This window comes from Coturnix japonica, chromosome 7, assembly GCF_054131305.1.
Source record: "Coturnix japonica strain WE chromosome 7, WE-NBRP24, whole genome shotgun sequence".
Lineage (NCBI taxonomy): Eukaryota > Metazoa > Chordata > Aves > Galliformes > Phasianidae > Coturnix > Coturnix japonica.
The window spans coordinates 185,387-202,447 of record NC_140669.1 but is presented as its reverse complement, the minus strand read 5'-3'; the positions used below and the strand labels follow the sequence as shown (position 1 = coordinate 202,447).

Here is a 17,061-nt window from a genome sequence, read left to right as displayed (position 1 = left end):
AGAAAGACTAAGTGGCCCCATGGGGGACAAGGACAGGCAAGGGTCCCATTCTATTAAGGAATAATTGGCTAAATAGGACTTCACTGAGACTTCTAGAACTATGTAGAATCATAGAAGAGTTACAGATGAAGACAGGAAAAGGAATGTGGTACTATCCTAAGAGATAAAATGCATTAAATCTGCACAGACAGGGACTTGTGTTATTAGTAGAGAATTTCTTATTATTGGTCATATTTTTTCCTCTACCTCCCTCTTGTCCTTCTTCTTTACTTCTTCCATCTTCCTTTGCAGATACATTAAAGGGAAAAAAGGGAGAAACAAGATTAGAAACATAAGTACCTAAAACAAGCGTTAAGAAGGGTTACCGTTCCTGGTAAGAGATAAAGATGACCAAGAAAAAGGAAAGTAGGAGTCTGGCTATACATTTTTACCACCATGATTCATGACATTTATGCCTTCTAGCTTCCTGGTAGTTGGAGCCATTATGCTTGCTGTATGGAATTTTGTCTTGTAGGATGGGAGAACAGTGGGTATGAAGCTGAAGACCCTTTAAAAATCCCAATTTTACCTTAAATAAAAATATCAAAATATCTTAATGTTTGCATGCTAGAGATGATCCCTAAGTATAGGGAATGATGTAACAAACATAAAATGGAAGTGTTAATTTTATGTCAAAGAAACTGGTAAAATTTGATGGGTGACTGTTGTATGAAAACCACGTATTAAAATGCCTTTCAGAAAGAACACTGCTAAGTATGGTAGGTCCAGATAAACTGATGACATCAATCACAATATGACAGCTCCTGTAATATTCCAATAAAATAGATTTCACTTTTTTCCCCCAAAGAATACAAAATGGACTTAATCCTAATTATAAGGGGCAAAAACCCTCTGAATCTCATGCTTCTTTAGCATGTTATATAACACAGTGCAGGATCACTCTAAATTCACATCCACCTAAATTAGGTAGATCAATTACCGACTTCTTGGTAAACCTGTAACGGCATCAGCTTAATTTTAGCCTCAGAAACAATAAACCATATAGCAACATCTATGAGCAAACAAAAAAACAATACAAAGTAAAACTGAAGGAAATGAAACTTACTTCCGAAGTTTGCCTTCAACCATCCATTTATCTCTCCTTAAGTTCGACATATAATCAATATTTTTATCAATTTCACTGTCAAAAACAAAATAAGCCAAAGGTAATTGAAATACCATTAACTCTGCACTTTCATGTCTTTTTCTAACAAACATTTACAGGGAGATTTTTTTGTCTCAAACTTTCTAGATAAACACTTAAAATAATTTTAAAGTTAGGAAGTTCCAATATTAGGAACATCCGTGCAGTGTACTACTGCACAGACATCAGGCAGCTTTTGTTTACAGTGTGATGCAAGCTTTCAGAAGCATGTAATGCAAAGAATCTGACATTTCTTCTAATAGCTAGTACTTAATGTGAAGCCTACAACTGCATTAGCCAAAAAGCATCCAGCTGTACACACAGCTCAAGTTAGCATAAGTACATACAGAGTATTTCACTGGGATCCATCATCTACAAACTAGCTTCTGTCTTCCTGGAAGAACAGGAGTGCTACGGCACTCTGGGAACCTACATCAGAGAAATTCCTGACTCGACCATTTAGCCACTTATACATGTTTCAGTGATGAAAATAAAGCACAACCCAGTTCTGAAAGACTGCTATGAATCTGAATTTTACAGTTGGTCACCTGCAATAAGCGAAGGAGTTCCCTGCTGTCATTAATGTGATTAAATGCGCATTAACACTCTTACAAACTATCTACACAGCACTTGCACCACTCAACTTGCTATTTCCCAGCTTTTTACAACACAGAATTTCTTTTATTCTTGCACTGCACAAGACTGGTTAACTTTTGCGGCATCTTCTCCAAGAACTCAAAGTTTTGAAAGCTACAGTGAAAAAAAAGACCAAACAAGGAAAACTGCTAATCTTTCAAAATATGAGACAAGTAGTAACAGCACATTTCAGCTTTCTTTCTAAGAATGCCAAGAAAAATCTTGGAACAAAACAGTCGGTACAATGTTTGTAAATATAACATTTTAACAACTATTTTTACATATTTGTTTGAGAAGTAACTTACCTGACTACACTTTTGCTGCAAGCTAATTCATTGACAAGGAAAGCCAGCACTGCTGCTTTCTGAGCTGGAGCATGTGCCTGAAAAGCTTTTGTCTTCAAGCTCTCTGTAAGCTCAGTTTGCCCACAATGAGCCTCCATAAATATCTGCAAAATCTCAGACACGTTATCTCGATTGATGCCAACATTCAGTAAGTGCTCACCAAGAATAGTTTTAGCCTAAAAAAAAAAAAAGGCTGTCTCAATCAATCACATTTGAAAATGCTATTTTCACTGCACTCTGCATTACTGCTTATAAAATAGTTCTGTGGTTTTATTTGCTTTTTTATACAAGGACTTCAAGCACAGATATTTGTTTTGACTACTCAAATGAAAGTCTTTAACGTAGAGAAAAAGAGAAGGCCTCCTGCTCCTTCACACATTGTTAAGAACAGAGATAATACTAACATTAAATAAACAAGTTACATAACAAAAGGCATGGTTCAAGTGGACCATTTCACGCACTATGAAGAAAGTGCTCCGAAGCCCAGGATTTGGGTTATTTTTTGTTCAGTTGGATTGTTGTTGTTTTTTATTATAGATTATTTTGCCGTTACCTTGTATCCTGTAACAAGTCCTGGATCACAAACAGCTGCAGAAACAAGCTTTACAAGCAAGTCCTGTACTTCTCCTCTGCTGTCTCCTATGTTCAGCAAACCCTCCTGAAGAGTGCTCAGGGAAGGCACGTCCGTATTCACATCAAAGCCAAGAACTTTACCAAAGTTACGCAAGAACTGCACTATCATGAGACAATCTGAAAACGTGCTTCCAGACAGAACAAGGCCTGGGATGCGAGGCAGCTCCGGTAAAGGCTAAAATGGGGGGGGGAGGGGGAAAAGAAAAAGAAAAAAACAACAACAAAGATTCAGTAGCATATTTCAGTGGGTAACTGAAGTATTTTGATTAGTACTTTCACATGACCTACAGTACACGAACAATAGAAGGTGAAGGCAATATAGGAGCTGCCCCCACATCCCACTGATAAATTTAACACAACACTGAAACACCCTTCCTTAATGTTCATCTTTTTCACTTATTTTAGGAGGGCATAGACTAAATAATACTTCTTGGATAAGAGAGGCATGATCCTATTTGGAGACAAAGTACTACAAAATTTAGTACCAAAGATCTCCGGGAGCAGCAGGAAGTGTAATTCTCTTCAGAAGGGCGACCTTGATACAGGTAAAGTCCTGAAGGGCAGGATCTAAAACCACAGAAGCCCGGAAGAATGGATTTCTGGAATAATGGCCTATAGTAGTTACACATTTGTATTTCTTTTCAGTGCCTATATACTGGGAAAAGAGGCATGTTTCTGATGCAAAAACAACTCAGACTAATTTAAATCAATTATGCAAATACGCTTCAGGAAGAAGTCCGCTTTTAAGCAAAACAGTATTTTAACTAAGAAAACAAACACCACTTCAGAGCTTGTCTTATCTCATAAATATATATTTCAAATAGTAATACAATTATCCAAATCAATACTTGAATGCTTTGGGGACAACTGCAAGAAAAGTTGATACTTTCTTTAAGAAAACTATTGAATTGTTGCTGTATTCTTTGTATCTATTGCAGTTTTCATGGTAATAAATGGGTCGCTCCAAAAGTAATGCTTCCTATGTACATTTTAAACGGTTACAATTACCTTCTGGTCTGCTAAGCACATATCTTCATTAGGCTTCTTTAGCTCCTTTGCCATTTCTAATTCCAGTCTTCGCTGTTCTAGTTTACGTTCTTTATTTAACCTTTTTTCGTCACGTTTCTCTTGCTTTAATCGCTCTCTTTCCTTCAGGAGAATTAAAAGGGCAGAGAATAAAAGCCATGACTATTTACAGAGAAACAATTTAAAAATCTGAAAAGCATTATTAACATAATTTCAATAATTACCACTACAATTAAAGGAACGCACTGAAGCAAAAGGGAGGTGGAAAGTACACAAATAGAACAGAATAACAGGATCTAAGTGAAATCTAAGTTAACCAATATTTAAATCCTTAAACACTGCTGCATTTAATGGGTATCTCAGAATACACATTCATAATTTCACTACTATTTTAGAGGTATAACAATGAAATGTTTTCAGCCACAATAATACAAGGAATACAGACTCAATCTTTTTTTTAATTCTCCTGCAGCTGTATGACAGAAAAGCCCACAGTACTCACTGAACAGAACACATTGTCTTCTTAAAAATCAGACCTATTCTTTATTTTCTGCTGTTATGGAAGCAGTAATGTTATGCCCTTGCTGCCCTAATTTGCACAGTTACTGAATTAATATACTTTCTGGGCAATTTCAACTAATACATGTACTTCTCACATATCAACTTCTATATGAGACATTAATGTAACAGACAGATCAAGTAAAACTGCAATTCCACATATTTTCTCCCCCATGTAACGACACGTAAATTCTCTATGACAGGTTATATACATTTTTGTAATCACATGAATGCTATGAATTGTGGGTTGTTTTCCCCCAAACTGCTTATAAAAAAAACCCCACAGTATACCAGAACCACTTTTCTGTTATGAATAAGCATTCAAAACCCATAATAAATACAGGAGGTATCAAATGCACATCTAAAGATGCTTTGTTGTTCACTGATCCTGACTTAATTACAGGAAAGATGTTCATACTCTCTGCTAAAGATGAATTGACCAGGAGGCTTGAATATATGATCTTCCAGCACCTCCATTCCACCAAGTCATGGTTCTAAGTCTTTAAGAAAATCTTCTACTACGTAGAAGTGAAATACATGATGAGTAAGAAGTAGTAATTGGATAAGAATGTGATATGGGACCACATCAAAGGCTTTACAGAAGTGCAGAGTTACTCTTCTTTTGTCCACTGATGTACCACTGAGAAACTCAGCCTTCCCACTGTCTACTGCACAGAATTCTCCCTTCTCATTTTTTCAGAGGGCCTATGCTCTCCCTGGCCTTCTGACTGATGTACCTGTAGTGACCCTTCTTATTTTTCACATCCATTGCCAAGTTTAGTTCCACCTGCACCTTAGCTTTCCTGATCCCATCTCTGCATGTCTGAACTGTATCTCTGTATTCTCTCTGGGACAAACATTCCTGCTTCTACTGCCTGTACATGCCCTTTTTATCTCTCAGTTTGACCTGCAGGTCCTTGCTCAGCCACACTGACATTGTCATTGAGGGTGGACGGAACCTTCTGACATCATCTGGTTCCACCTCTGCCAGTAAAAACCCCACTCAAGTAGGCTGAGCTTCACAGCTTCCCTTGGGTCCTAGTGTTAAACCATCCTCAAAATACAGTTTACTTATGTTTAAAAGGAATTGGTTGTATTTAAATTTCTGCCAGTTGCTTCTTTTCCTGGCGCTGCACTGTGTACAGATGACACGCCACATGACTGCAGCTACAGGTAAATGAAGGACACAGCTCTTCTATAGATCACCGTGGAACGAAATACCAAAAACATCAAAACTGCCAGAGATTAATTACTCACTTCTGCTTTTTTACGTGCTTCCATGGCTTTCATAAGCATCATATGTTGTCTTCTCCTCTCTCGTTCCTATTGAAGCAGATAAGATTAGAACAAAACTAATCCCACACATTAATATCAGTTAAAAAGTTGAGTGCAAGTTTAGCATTAATAGACAAGTCACAGTAAAAACTAAATATAGAATGGCCAAGTCTGTGCATGTTTTAGTTCAGGTTTAGAAAGCAAAATACAAGAACAATCAAAAGCAAAAAGGTAAAGCAATGAACATGGAGACAGTGTAAAAAAGAAGCATACAGATTTACTTATGGTCAGTTGTGATGCTGCTTCTTCATAAGCTGGCAGAACAAAAAGCATAATGGTTGGCTGGAACAGGTCAGTTACCTTACATCTGCTATTAGGGAGCTTGTATTTATTTATCCAATAGCCAATTCAGAAGAATTTTTTAAACTGGTTTTAAATATTGCAAACATTAACATTTTTATGATCAGGCAACAAATTAGTATGATGAATTTTTGCAGCTCCGGATCATTTCCAAACAAGCTAATGGTGACACATATACATACATGCACTGAATTTGTTGATGCCTTTCCCTCAGTAAACTTTGTGAATTACTTCAAATACATTAAGGAGCTGCGTTCTAGAGCTGTATGTATGTTTTTTTCTTAAAAGCTGTACAGTAGATCTTAACTCCAGTTAAGCAAATTATATCACCTAGTTCAGTGAAGCTATGATTATCGGTCTAATGTTTCACTTAACAATTACACTACGTTACACTGACAGCTAATTTGTTCAGTACTTTACAGACTTGGGAGAGATACAATCCTGACTTCTAAAGCAATTTAATCCAAATCACTGCTAAAATCCTCTGGATACATTCCCAATGAACGGGACAATGTTTAGAAAGTTACTCATGTGACAACCTACTTATGTTTGCATTTGTTATTCCCTGATTTTATATAGTAGCACTATGTCTACTGGGACATCAGCAGCACAGATTACAGTTTAGAAAGTCATTTATAGATTGTCACATTCTATTTATATGTTTGAGACTTTTTTTTTTCCTTAACAGACAAGACAAGCAGATGTATGCAATGCACTGCGCTGTAAAGCCATGCAGCAGTATGTAATATGACAGCAGCCAGTGCTACATTTTATGCATTGCTATGACAACCATATCACAACCAAATCACAATGCGGTGTTAGATGTACAAAAATAAACATACCCATACCATATCTAGTCTATGCCTCTCCAACTCCTGGTAGAAAGAGTTGGCACAGTATTATGAAACAGAAATCACAAAGTCATAAAACCACTTTAAAATCCCCCAAAAGACCCCAATACCAAAGCAAGCAACAAATAATAAGATGAAAGAAAAAATGTGCTGAAATCAAACCCAAAAATTTTAAAAGGGCATGTTTTAAAGCTTTTTATCCCCCATACAGTTTAAGTACTGCTTTATAATTGACATTCTGTCTGCCTGGTCAATCAAATGCATACTCACCTGGTGCTTGAGAAGAACAGCTTGTTGCCTTCGCATCTCTTTTTCCTTCAACAAAAGAAATTTACTTAGAATATCAAAACGTACACCCCGACACGCACATTTTGGTATAATGAAACAGCACATAAAAATAAAAATTTTATTTCATATATAGGCTACAGAAGAGTAATTGCATATATTCTGAGTTGAGAATTCAGTGTTCAGACACCAAGAACAAATACTAAGGCAGCAAGAAAAGCACACATATAAACATTTGCAGAGAAGCTCTAGAGGCTTCTAGACACACAGCCTATACAAGGCTTCATTTGCTGGGAAACAGCAAAATAATTTGATACAGTGTGCTTAAGCTATGCAAGCCAAATATCATGTAAGAAAACCTTCAAGTAACAGTATACAAAAATTAGCAACTGCATGAACACGCTTTTCGGTCTTTGTGTACAACACATACATTTACAAGACGGTGTATAGTACACATTTAAAAACATAAAATATATTCTAACAAATACATTCATATGCTATGTCTATTCAGTTCCATACTTGGCAAATGATACCTCCTGATTCTCTCTATTAACACATTATTAACAATAACTCACATTTGCAGCACATCTAGACTAACCTTTATTCGTTTTTCAGCCTCCAGTAATTTAGCATTTGCTGCTTCTTCTTTCTTCTTCTTTTTTGCCTGTGCACACAAAATAGATCACTCAACAAGAACATCACAAGTTGAAAATGATCTGTCTAGAAATAAATTACACCTTAAAGCATTCAAAGTGACATTGTGTATTAAGAATACATTCCAAGCAATTTCTGCCTCACAATGCATAATTATTCATAATTGATTTTAATTCTTCATTTGGTTCTTATATCTATCAAAATCAGAACATAAAAAAACCCAAAATATAAGTAGCAGGATGAAAATACCAGTAGGAAACATGAAAACTAGCAATCTATCTCTGCAACTATATTATCAGACCAGCATAGCATGTGAGTGTAATATATATTTTGCAGCACGTGTATTAATATAATAAGTATTTTTAAAGTTGCATTTAAACTCAGTGTATGGCACGATTCTATGTTAACACATTGCAAAGTTGTACAGCTGAAGTTAGCAGCTTAAACTATCGTATTTCTATTAGTTTTTGGATAACAAGATAATTTGTGTAGGAAGTAAGGAACTCATGAGCATTTCCAAGATTTGGGTTTAAGTTAGATTTCTTTATTTCTATTCTTTATGATGAAATACTTAATAAAAGAAATTTTTTTATCTGACCCCTCTAAGTGCATGTTGTTAGATCTGCTTACTTGGTTACACTCATCACTACATGCCTGACTGCTAAAGGACAGCATTCTTAAAATAAGAATTGTATTATTTGAGCCACTGTATTTACCTCTAAAATTTGTTGAGCTCGAAGTTCTTTCTCCATTCTGATTTGCTGGATACGCTTAATCTTTTCCTACAAAGGCAAGAAAATTGCATCTGTTTTTTCCTTTTTTGTAAAGACAGTATGAAGAAAAGTTTACATTTACATTACCAAAAAACAAATACACAACAACAAAACATTACAAGAGGTCTCGTATACCCCTGAAGGAAGCAACACTCAGAGCTACACACAGATGTTCATGTTTAAGAAGTCATAGTAGTGCTTTATTTTTTGTATGCCTTTAAGGGGAGCATTCAGTAGAACAGGCACTGGTAGAGGTATCTAGGAATGAATGAAAATGGGAGGTATACCACGAAAAGGGTGATTTGATGCAATCTCACCTAAAAAACATAGAGATCTCAAATTATTAATTTCTACCTTCATTCTAGTGGGTTTTCAATCAGTGACGAGACACTGGGGCAACACGCAGAACCTGAGTACTGCTAAACCCAAAGTATGCCAGCCAGTAAGAGTCACACCCATGTAGAAAGGAGAACACATTCACAGTTAGGTGGACTTGAGTATTTCCAGATAGAGACTTTGGGTTTTGAGAGATTTGGATGTCTTAATTTGCAGTGTAGAGGAATTAATTTTATACATGCTGAAGATTAACAATAACAAGAAATGTTAACGAGGCAACAGCAACAGGCTGACACAAAAACATTTCATTTCACACACAAAGAAAAATCTAAAAAAACAAACAAAAAGAAAACCAAAAAAAGTCAAGCCAAGCAAACTTGTAAATTTTATTTAGAGCTTTAAAAATATATACTATATTATGAAACAATAAAGAATTTAGTTTGCAATCTTAATTTACCTGCTGCTTCATTATCTTTATCTGCTCTTTTTGCTTTCGCTTTTCTTCAGCTGCCATAATAGCTTTAAGAAAGGCAAACGAAAAATTAGTATCAGCAGAAAATGATGAAGGAGAGATAACTTCACATCCAGTGTTTTCAAAGTAACCTCTCACAGGTCTGATGCACACCTTGCTGTTTTTTTGCTTCTTTGGCAGCTCGAGCTTGTTCTTGCTTCTGGAGTTTTCTTAGTAGCTTTATTTGTGCTGCTTGTCTTGCTATTTCTGTTACAACAAGAAAAAGTTCATAAAAACAGAGCTCTCTAACAGTAAAGATACAACTCATATTCCCCATAAATGTATGAAGTGAAGAACCAGAAATCAGTTGATTTATGTTTGCACGTTTTACCTTGGAAACATTCAACTACCAACTACTGTCTGTGCTATCTCGTTTACATACACACTGATATGCATACTGTACGTAGGTATGCAACAGATAAAGAATATGAACAGTCTCTTCAAAAAATAGTGCACTGCTTTTGGAGGAGAAATCTGTCCACCAAGTGTGAGACAACATCCAACTAATCATGCTGCTTTGTTTAAAAGTCCATTTCTTTTTAAGACTTGTCACAGAGTACTAGATCAACATTTAATTCAGAAATTATGGAATTGTTACTTTAACTAGTTACCTAATCCTGTTCTCTCTAGCTTAAATCATACAACCTTGTCATCAGCCTGCCAAGGTCAATTTTCCTTCATTCAATCATAAACACGGTGTAGAGGTAGAGGGGACAATGAGATCCTAACGAAGGTAAAAAAGCTAATTTCTTGATCCAGTGTTGTTTGAACCAGTAACAGAGACCACACAGAGAACTTTTTGTTTATGCAAATTTAAAATAAAAACATCAAGAGCAACCAAAAAACTGGACGCCTGCTTTTTTAACCTATTTAACTAAATGGAGTAATTAAAGAGTAAGCTTTCATAAACACATCCGCGTGCCCACACTTCTCTTCATTCACATGTATTTATGGATCATGAAATAGGAAAGGGCTTCAATTATAGCATTTGACAAAGTTCTAAAATGAAAGGTCGTACATTAGTAAAATCCATCTCCTAAGAACAAACATTAACTCTCCATGCACTGACACTCTCATAGGTTTGTGAAAGTAGTGAAGTACCCCTTACCTTGCGCTTGTAGCTTTCTCAGAAGTTTCGCATCAGTGCTGTCTAGAAATTCAGTGCTTCCAACGTTTGGAGGTCGGCCTTTACGACGTCTCATTCTTGATTCCTCTCTAGAATGCTGTCTGTCTGGATTTGGTGGACGTCCTCTACGCCCTTCCATAGCTCTGATGCAGGGAATGACTTCCTCCTCCTTCAGAAGACACCACTGCACGCCCTTTAAATTGACACATTTCACATACAAGCATTATAAACACTGACATCTGAGAACAAGAAAATCCTTCTATATACATGAATTTCTAATGAATTATATATAGAGAAGAGCTGTGATGGACAATCTGGGCCGTACAATGTTTCAATGATGCACAGAAATGTTATATTGACAACTTATCACCACTAAGCATTTCACAACTACACTGCAATGCAAGATACCAAATCTATTCAGTGGCATACACAATAATTACAAAGCAGCAATGCCACTGATGCATTACTTTTAATTATTTTAGGCCATGCTATTTAATATTCTACTCACGTTTAAGCAAAAACACACTCTTCCTCATCACATTAACTAAAAAATAGCTGCACTGCTTTCAGAGATTCCAGTGCTCAGTGCAAATGAAAAAAAGTCGTTGTATGGATCACTGTCCTCCAATTTAAAGCACTGACAAACTCCTTCATAAAGAACAAAATGCAGTGGTCTATCTACAAAAACTGCTTTCTGTGCACTGTGTTACCTCAGTTTTACAACAACTGCACAAAAAAAAAATAAAATAAAATAGGTTCGTTTTAATCTTGAAGTATTTAGTACAGTTTAGATCTTCCCTCTTGTGCAAGAAAATTTCTGCACCAACCACTTCCTTCACTAGGAATACTATTTCTTCAGGCTAAAACAAACAAACATTGAAATACTTTGTTATAAATAACTTTCATTTAACTGACAAGAAGCAGAGCTTATTGTAGCTACTGAACGTAACAGTAGCTCAGCCTACCTGATCCCGGTTAAACGCCCATCCACGTCACAAATGTAACCAGGCTGGAAGGGGCTGTCAGCCCCCCCTTCTATGTGACCCACCTACAGCTGGGGGTGGAACTCTGTGATCTTAAAGATCCCTTCCAGCCCAAACTACTCTCATGTTTCTATATAACAGATCTTACCATTTTCAATAAATGGAAAAAATGGAAGTGCCTTTTAGACCTCGCTGTAATGTAGCCTAGAAAGTTTGTTAAAAGACTTTGAAAATGTCTGCCAGATCAAGAATTTATGTTGGTAGCATATGAAACACTGTAAATAAAATATGTGTTCATAAAAAAATACATCTGCATTACCAAATTTGTCTCATTACAAAGTGCATAAGTACTGAAGCAAGCATAAAATACATTTTTTGCTTATTTTGTCAATATACTTCTAACTCTTTTTGCCTATTCTTCACAATTTATTAAGTCTGAACCACTTCCAGTCAGGACCACCATAAGATTACATCTCACACGCACTATACAGATTCCACAGATTCCAAAGGGCTACATTATTATGGTCTTGAATACCAACTGTTCAGAATCACCACCATATCATGACATCTACTGTAATCACTGCAAAGGACTTTTAAATATAATCACATCTACAACTGAAAAAAGAAGTTGAGTCATTTTCTAACAAGAAAAGTATGCATTGTTCATTTTACTGCTTAGCACCTGCCTTATACTTTACCAGAAGTTTAGTCTATAAAGTTGAGCAAGCTAAGCTGGATTTTAGACCATATTTATCATGTACACTGAACCTATGAAATCACATACATTTTATATGACCAAAAAAGCAAGCAAGCAAGCAAACAAAAATCCATTCAAGAAACAGAAGCTGCAGCCATGGTTCAAGTACCTTGGATCCTGAAATGGAGATTTCTTTCGCATTCCATTTAATTATCTGTGGTCAATAACACTAATGATAACAAATGTACAGATCACTGTCTACAAGTCTCTGAGATCATTAGTACCACAGGGACTATGGATGCATATTACAGTCACATAATCCTCACAGAAGAGAAAACAGAAGCTAACAGCAGTATGATTCAACAAGCAATGAGAGCCATCATTTCCAAAAAAGGGAAGGAGATTACTTAACACCTCACCAGACACTGTGATTAAACACGTTCCCACAAGTTTAAGATAGGATTTCACCAAATAGTTTAAACAAGATCCGCTGAGAGACACTCAGTAGACAAACCTATATAACAGGTCCCAGGACAGCCCCGTACACATGATACTGAGATAACTGGAGGAGTTATTATTCCTACAGGTGTGCCAACTTTATTTTCCACAGGGCATTCACTGAGAGCCACTGCTGGACACAGAACATAGGACTCAGCACAGCTCCTCGCCTGTACCAGTATGGCCATTCTTTTATATTGAGATCACTGCACTCACAGAGGAACAGAATGAAATTTACCCGATTCATTGTTATTGATTTTATGATGGCATCCGATTTATTTATTTTTTAAGCACAGAAAAGCACTGCAAGCTGATGAAGATCACTCAATTACCTCAATCCTTTATAAACTGATAATTGAGGGTATGGGGAGGAATGCAGCACCACATCATTGGAGCTCAACATTCTCTTCTTTCGTGTGGCATTGAGGAAGAAGAGTTTTCAACTGGAATAAATGTACACTAATTCACTACCACCTGTGCTGGTACTTGTCAGTTCAGAACCTGAAGCATGTTTCCGTCTTTCATCAATGACTTCAAAAGGCCATCAGACAGCTGCCATGCTAACATCTGGTTGATAATCTTAATTCAGTTTTAAATAAACTTTAATGCTCAAAACAACTTGGAATCCAATCGTTGCATTTAAACTCGTACAGTTACCACCAACTTTTGTAATTGGTTCAGTGGCTCAAACATCATGGAAAAAAGAATCATGTAATAAGAGAACGCCAACAGAAGCCAACATTTTTCTTTCTTATTTTCCAGATTTCATGTGACAAAATAAACACTATTTTGAGTCTCCTCCTGACATTCTTTTAGGAAAACATGCTTGAATAATCTAATTCTCATGTACCTCATTGCTGTGAAATTCTCACCACACAAGTTGATAGTTTTATTTAATCATGCATTAAGATACAAATAACCACAATATTAGCCATACATACACCATATTTAGCCTCTATGTCAATAAAGCAGTTCTGCATTTTGAACAATACAAAACCAGAAAAACAAGAAAAATGATTTCTGCATGTAAGTGCTCCTTGAGTTGCATGTGACAAGGGCAAGCACTTTGCAGTGAACTTTGACAACTACAGACCAGTGTGACAACATCTATTTCCATAAAAGGCAATAATTGACTATCCATGTTTGGGGATCATATGTATATATATGTATGTATGTATATGTACACACATATACACATAGATAACTAGGTTTATATATACATAAATACATATATAAACACATTTCTATCATAAAAAACATACAATCTGACATTTTGTGAATTTTCTGTATATCAAAGGAAGGGGAAAAAGAAAAAGCAGAATGAGTGCCAATATAAGAGATGCAATGGCTTCACTGCTCGGAGAGAAAGAAACCGAAATAACATTTTGCAATGCCCTTTTCTGGTTGAAACTAATCATAGAATGCCCCGGGTTGAAAAGGACCATAACGCGCCCTTCCACCACTCCTCGTTTCTGAAGTTTTATTTTAGTAAAGAAGGGCAAGATTTGAAAATAAGCCCATGAACTGAAGGAGAGGAAGTAAGAGATAACTGAAGAAGGGAACATTATTATGCAAATACTATGTACTTTCACATGGTACTATAGTCACACAGGGGAAAAACTACAGTGTAGTTATCTACCCAGACTTCCACAGTAACATATAAAGATGCTTATGTTTTAAAAAAGAAAATCTACTTATTGACTGAAGTCCAAAATCTTTTGCACACATCCTAAAGAAAAAGCAATATGACCAAACTAGAGAAATAAAGCATAGATCAAAGTATTGATTACCTTCGAATTATAACATTACTTATTACTGCGTGCTTCCTATACACATCTAATAGTTATATCACTGTAAAGCATAACGAGTATAACTCAGATTTCCCTTCCTTAACGATCTAATGTTTCTAGTGCTTCCTGATAAACCAAACACTTGAATTTAAAAATGTATTTTAGACATATAATGAAGATACTATGAAGATGAATACACGAAAGCAGTGTGATTTAATGCAAACACAAAAATTATTATAAATACTAGGTTTCTACAAAACAGGAAGACAAGTTTCGGTTAGAAATAGCTGAATACTGACTCAGAACAAACATGGAACTCTGAGTTCCTTTGTGCTGCACAAAGCCAGGCTCAGAGTTAGTCATGAGGCATGCTGAACTCTTGAAAGCTCCCACTGAAATCACTGAGAGGTGCAGTTTTCAACACTGCCAGGCGTAAGCAACTCACAATTATTAAGTAATACGCAGAATTTTTAGAAAGAATTATCTAAAAACAATAAATGCTTCAGACTGCAGCGAAAACTATTTCATCCAGAGTTATGTTAATGTCCCTTGGATCAAAGACTTTACTTTTTAAAAAGCAGATACCTGCGGTCCATCTCTGGCTTCATAGAAGTCACCCACTCCTATTTTTGCACTGAAGCTGAAATTGTCCCTTGAGATATCCATTATTCCATTTCTGCTGAGATACTGAAAAAATCACATATTTTTCCACTTCAGCTTGTAAATAATTACAACCCAGCTTTGATGTACAGCTAACTGTGAGTGTAATGATTTGCATATTTGATCAAGGTGATATACAGACCAAATCAGCAATCAGGCTGAGAAGTATTTATCATCTCTTCACATCGCGTATTTTGAAATAAGGATCTTTACTGGAGGAAAAAGTAGCATTCTATTATTGCAAACATACTTGGTAGCATGAGAACACAGAAGAAAGTAATTTACTTTTATACCTTTACTACTTCAGGATACTGTCTCAGCTTCTTTCCACAAGGTGCAAAATACGCTACTTCTCCCTGAAGACGACCACCAAAGTTTCTTATTCGGGTTTCTCTTTGCCAGCTAGAATAACATGAAATGGATGCATATAACAATTTGATTCTTAGGAAACAAATAATGCCAAATCCAGAATTTCACCTTAAGTGCACAAGCTGCATTATAATTTGACAAGACTATCAAACAATCAAACAGGAAGGAAGAGAAACTGTTACAATGCTGATTGTCAAATTCCTAATTGTGTATGGATTTATTTCTATCAAGCTACTGATAACACAGGTTTTAGAACAATATTTCAAGGAGTTTGAGCACAGAATGAACTGAAAGAACTAACTTCCAGAGGCAAAGCTGCAAAAAGGCAAGTCACGTTTGCAAAAGAGTAAATTTGATGCACAAATGAATGCATGGAATATATGGACACTTCTAAAGAGACCTGCAGTTATTGAGAGCTGAAAATCTAAATCCTTGAAGCCCTTTTCTTGCTTTAAAAAATCATGGGGCTGAAGTACAGTTGATTTTTGAAGGTATTACCATCCCCTTACAGAATATGAAGTATATGTGCAACCTACCCATATTCCAGAGGAACACGCAGCTCCCGCTCATCTGTTACTCTTCGTCTCTTTGAAGTGCCTAAAAAAAAATTTCTTATTAACACCTGAACTTACAAAAATGGAAGTGACCTGTTCCTAAGCTATGCCTTCAAACTTACATCCCGAAATGAAAAATAATTTTTACATTCTAGATGTTATATATCTAAAACACCAAGAAAATTAATGCAACTTATTGCTCTTTGGAAATACTTTTGCCAGCAGTTTTCCCTTAACTTCTTTTTCTAAAAGAAAACAAAAAAGCCATCATGCCTTGCTTGATGCTTGTCTTGTTTATCTGCGTCAGGTAGTACGTGGAGAAGCACTGTAATAATGCCACACACACCTGTATTTCTATAGCAGACATTTTTTCCCGTTCAGAAGATAAAAAGGGAAATAATCCTTACTTTAAAAATCCCTGTATGACTAGATTCTGTCCTCAAAGTGCACTTTGTATGAGACTGTGGTCAGCTGCCAAAAGTAGAAGAACTATTCCAGCTATCCACGATCGGGATAACATTTGTTTCATTTGGTGCTAATCAAGACTTGAAACAAAAATACAAGTGAAAAATCAAATGTGGGGTTTCAAGAGTGCTCAATACTGGCACTTTCCTCAGGTTATCTCTAAGAACTGTAGGTTATCAAATATGTACCCAGACAAACTTTGGAAAGATGCATTTCTCAAAAAGGCTGCCTGAACCTGTTCATTGAAGAACATGACATGCCTCTTGCAGTGTAAATGGACATGAGAAAGTACACCTTCCAAACTTGCTCCGAACTGTTACAGTTAGGAGTATATTACGATATAATACCACAGGTTTCTAATGAAGATGACTAGAAGATGTGTAAGCAACTGTTAATTAGTGCCCTCCTCAGAAAACAACATGGAGCTGCCCATGCTTGGATGCCAAACTTTTGGACGCATTGCTGCAGTCTTAACTAACATGACCTTCATATTA

General features: G+C 36.1%; 1 protein-coding gene across 50 annotated transcripts in view; it reads right to left on the bottom strand.

Moving 5' to 3' along the window:
* BAZ2B (bromodomain adjacent to zinc finger domain 2B) overlaps positions 1-17,061 on the bottom strand; it is a 90,177-nt gene that overhangs the window by 15,894 nt on the left and 57,222 nt on the right. For 13 of the 50 annotated variants that reach the window (XM_085551952.1, XM_085551955.1, XM_085551969.1 and 10 more), the window contains 16 exons: positions 16,085-16,145; positions 15,473-15,581; positions 15,105-15,206; positions 10,534-10,744; positions 9,540-9,632; positions 9,372-9,433; positions 8,522-8,587; positions 7,750-7,815; positions 7,137-7,181; positions 6,858-6,890; positions 5,638-5,703; positions 3,805-3,945; positions 3,282-3,395; positions 2,717-2,971; positions 2,125-2,339; positions 1,106-1,180 (listed from right to left, as the gene is read on the bottom strand). In XM_085551952.1, the coding sequence (XP_085408078.1) occupies positions 1,106-1,180; positions 2,125-2,339; positions 2,717-2,971; positions 3,282-3,395; positions 3,805-3,945; positions 5,638-5,703; positions 6,858-6,890; positions 7,137-7,181; positions 7,750-7,815; positions 8,522-8,587; positions 9,372-9,433; positions 9,540-9,632; positions 10,534-10,744; positions 15,105-15,206; positions 15,473-15,581; positions 16,085-16,145 (1,714 nt within the window). The remainder of the gene's footprint in view (positions 1-1,105; positions 1,181-2,124; positions 2,340-2,716; positions 2,972-3,281; positions 3,396-3,804; positions 3,946-5,637; positions 5,704-6,857; positions 6,891-7,136; positions 7,182-7,749; positions 7,816-8,521; positions 8,588-9,371; positions 9,434-9,539; positions 9,633-10,533; positions 10,745-15,104; positions 15,207-15,472; positions 15,582-16,084; positions 16,146-17,061) is intronic. The other 37 variants (XR_014947852.1, XM_085551964.1, XM_085551968.1 and 34 more) reach the window with 10 other exon arrangements.